Source organism: Solea solea, chromosome 11, assembly GCF_958295425.1.
Source record: "Solea solea chromosome 11, fSolSol10.1, whole genome shotgun sequence".
Classification (NCBI taxonomy): domain Eukaryota; kingdom Metazoa; phylum Chordata; class Actinopteri; order Pleuronectiformes; family Soleidae; genus Solea; species Solea solea.
In genome coordinates, this window is record NC_081144.1 from 26,975,648 (window position 1) to 26,979,827 (window position 4,180).

Genomic DNA, 4,180 nt, shown 5'->3' on the forward strand with positions numbered 1-4,180 from the left:
GGGGGCGTGGCCTGAAACTCATCAGTACCTAAAGTACACCGTGTTGAACAATCACAGTAGTATGCTTAAAATCACTTAATGTTAATTACAAATGGAATGTTTTGTCTAAGGTTATGCATTTCATACTTAAAGATAAAGGAATGATAAAATGGTGCAATGTTGTGTTGCATAAATATATTTATTTTCAGTACTTCAGGGCTGCAACAATTATTTGATTAATTCATTTTTAATTGATTATTAAATGAATTGTCAACTATTTTGATAATCGATAAATAGTGCCATATTTTAAGACAATTGCTGGTAAAATAAGTGTGAAATATTTGAAAAAATAAAGCTCAGAAGAATTCAAATGTAATTTAAGGGAAAAAAAGACTAGTCAAAAAAAGATTTCATAGAGCTCTAGCTGTTTCAGTCTGCGGTGTCATAGGTCAACCAGAAAATACCTAATACTAACAAGCTAAAAGGGGGTGTGTCACCACCTAGCATAGCACAGGACAAAGACAGTAGTCAAATTAAAGGTATTTGTGCTTCTATCTTGACCAGGACTCTCTGGGACATTCCTGGGTAAAATAAAGGATAAATAAAAAATAAAAAATGACTGTGCATAGAAAAGTATGGAATGTTTATACCAACAAAGATCCTGACGAGGTAACGGCACACACACACACACACACACACACACACACACAGTGAGAGAGACAGAAGGGGAGGCACAATGAGGCACACCGATGAATTATTGATAGGAAGGATTCACGACATGATATTATACAACTGCATGAGACTCACAGGAAGCAAATGATTGGTCATCTCTCATGCTCAGGTTACATTGTACACACCACATGGGCATGAGTCATAACGTGACCTTTGACAGCCCAGACAGTACGAGCCATGTGACACGCACATGGATCACAATTACCCTGACGATACGACTGAGAGGAACAAGACAGAACTAAATGTAGTTTTTCAAACATTAGTTCCTGATCATAATCACAACGCTCACACATACATTTGTGATGGTTTACAGCTCTGGTAGCTCTACTGTAGTCCACAGGCAGACAGCCAATAATCACCATTACAGTTGCTCTCTGGGTGCCCTCTTTGAAAGGGCTTTTCCATGACACAGTTCTAGATTTCCATGAGGATGGTACCTGGTGATAGATACCTGCTCACCTGCTCCAAGCCGACGCCAAAATGTGACGTCAACAGACTGATCAGTGAGTGAGTGTCGTCACCGGAAGAGTCAAAACACAAGAATCCAACCTGCCTTTTTAAACGGGCAAGAGCACTACAGAGAGGTGTTAGGTGGCTGATGTGAGGGTCGAGTATAAAACCACGTCACAGCAGACCACGTTGAGAAGGTTCTATGAAGTCATGGGAAACGACGAGACCCAAACCTGGTAGAGCCACATGGTGCTAGAGCTGTAGAATGGAAAAGCACCATTATGTTCCATGTCTGTGTGGAAGAGTACACTGGGTGTGCTCCCCCCATGTGCCTTGGTCAGAGGCAGTCCCAGTCCTTGACCTGGTGGGATTCGAACCAGCAAGTCAAGATCTCTTCCCACATTGTTAGAACTATAACAAACCAAATAAAAAGACATATTTTCCCTTTATGTGACGCTCTCTCTATGCCAGCACCAGCGTGCTTACAGCCGCCATGATGCTCGTTAGTGCTCGTGAACAGTATGAGCAGCACCGTCAGGTACACGGATGATCCAGCATCACCGTGGACTGAGTCCAGTCCGTCACACATGACCACACCGCGGCCACAGCAGCCACAGCAGCCACAGCAGCACCGTTAAAGCAAGACACGTTTTTTAACATCAAAATCACAACCGTGATAGTGTCGGTGGCGACTTACCGATTCCGGGAGCGGAGTAGATGAAGTACAATGCGGAGGTGGACAGTGAGAAGAGGAATATGAGCCCAAGGAATGACCTTCTCCGAAACCGCAGATGTGTCGGCATTATAATACAGGCGTGAATAAATCACACTCTCACATTCACTCACTCACTCACTCACACACACAGGGAGGGTCCGCGTTATTCTGCAGCAGTTGTGATGTGCCCAGATGTCAGTCAGTGGCCTGCGGACGCTCCGGGATTCAATGAGCCGAGGAGCGCGCTCACTCTGCGGCAGCAGTGACGGAGAGACAGAGGGGAGGGAGCGAGTGAGGAACCAGGAGACGAGGAGGAAGACCGTCTATTTCCGCGATAGGTCAATAACAAGCAGCAGGAGCAGCAGGAGCAGGAGCAGCAGCAGTGGAGCAGAGGAGGAGAGGAGAAGAGGAAGGGGAGCTCCGCTCGTCACTGAACACGCTCACAATCCATTTCTGCGGTGATGGTTTCGGTGAGAGTCCCGCGTCCTGCCCCCGGTATCGATACTGGCTGCTCGGCTTTGACGTGGCCTGTGTTTTCAGGAGGAAAACATGTTTTAGCCTCACACACACACACACACTCACACACACTCACACACCGATAATGTCTTTGATGGATGCTCGGGTCCGCCCGTCTGTCTGTCTGCCTGCCTGCCCGTGTGTCTGCCTGCCTGGCCCGAGAATGGACCTGTCTCTCCGCAAAATGAGCAATGAGGGGAAAGTGGGCGTTAACAGTGTTCACCACCGAAAAAAGGAAAAAGAAGAAGAACGTCCGCGCGCACAGCGTAACCTGGCGACCGGAGATAAAAGGAGAACTGAATAAAGAAATAAATCAATAAAATGCACAATATTCAAGCAGCACTCATGTAACATGATTCATGATTCATGACCATCATAAATTATGTAAAAAAATAATTGAACGTATTAACTAATTTAGTCAAATTATTTTTTAATCACATTTAATCAACAATAACAATAATTGTGAGAAGATGATACGTTGTTTCGACTTGAGTGTCAAACATTTGTTAAGAAAGTACTATATAATAGTTTATTATTTACTATTATTATTACTTTTATTGACATATAGTATGGTATAACAATGTACAGTAAACATTAATGTTGTTAAATGTCTTATTGCTAAGAAAGTAATTTGGGATATATTTGGTGCAGAGTTGTGTAAAAAATGTTCTTTAGCTTCTTGGTGACCATTCAACATCCAGAGCAACACAGTTCTCTCCTGTGAAGCAAGAAAAGCATAAAGCAGATAAATTACTCTACAAAGCTGAACTAAAAAGTCAAAAACCAGCCAGAATCTTTATTCTTCTCTCTTTTTTGTCATGCCAAATGCAACTAATATGCCATTGTAATGTATTTGTTTTATTCTGGAATGATCTGAAACTAAAATGTGACGTCAACAGACTGCTGGCCAAGCAGGAAGTACTGAACTAAGCTTTTTAACTCGCTGATTCGAATGATTCAGTACATCGAAAATAACTTAGGTTTGCTCATCATAAAAAAAGACGTCATGGCAGATTCATGCAGCCACGGTGACGACCTTGTCCACACTGAGAAGGGACTATAGTGATGGAAAACACCTGATACCAAACCAAGTAGACTCCAGCTGAGCCGAGTTGTGCAAGAACTATAGTGGAAAAGCACCATAAGCCGTCTCCTTCCAGTTAAGGGTCATTAAGGGGAAACTTTAGCAAATAAATAAATGTTGGGAAAGTTTATATTGTTTTAGTAGACATTGTGTTTGCATTGGAGTCAGACCCTATATTTCCAACTCAGAAACTCACATGCCACAAGTGACCTCACATGCCCTGGATTATCACCATACAAACTTACTGTAAGCCCAAGATTTTGAACGTGGTGAACTTTTATTTTGATGTGTATGTAAAAATGCCACAGTAATTCAAGTTTGATTTACCACACTTTCTGTACACAGCCACAGAGATTCGTTTATAGTTGTACAATATTGTTATTATAAGGTAACAGGTGCTTTTAATATGCTGTCATTTACATTGACCGCGTACATCCGTGGTACTGACATAGAACTACAATATCCATCAACGGTTGACTCTACGCCCCAGTGGCTGATGGGTAATTGAGTACAACAAGGATTTTAAACAGTGACACTTTATTTTAAAAATCGTCCAAAGTGAACTCTCATCCGAGTTTATTGAAAAGGCGAATTAACTGAAGACATTATCTGCAACATTCTGCGTCTGTTTCTATCTTTCAGTTATTTTAATAAAGACATTTGTCTTTCGAACAAAACGGACTTCCTGCTGACGTTTCACCCGG

At 42.3% G+C, this 4,180-nt stretch overlaps 1 protein-coding gene across 1 annotated transcript in view; it reads right to left on the reverse strand.

Annotated features, from left to right (window-relative positions):
• b4galt5 (UDP-Gal:betaGlcNAc beta 1,4- galactosyltransferase, polypeptide 5) overlaps positions 1 to 2,662 on the reverse strand; it is a 39,940-nt gene extending 37,278 nt beyond the window's left edge. The window contains exon 1 of the mRNA XM_058642905.1: positions 1,859 to 2,662. Coding sequence (XP_058498888.1) covers positions 1,859 to 1,964 — 106 coding nt within the window. The 5' untranslated portion in view covers positions 1,965 to 2,662. The remainder of the gene's footprint in view (positions 1 to 1,858) is intronic.
• Positions 2,663 to 4,180: the final 1,518 nt, after the last annotated feature.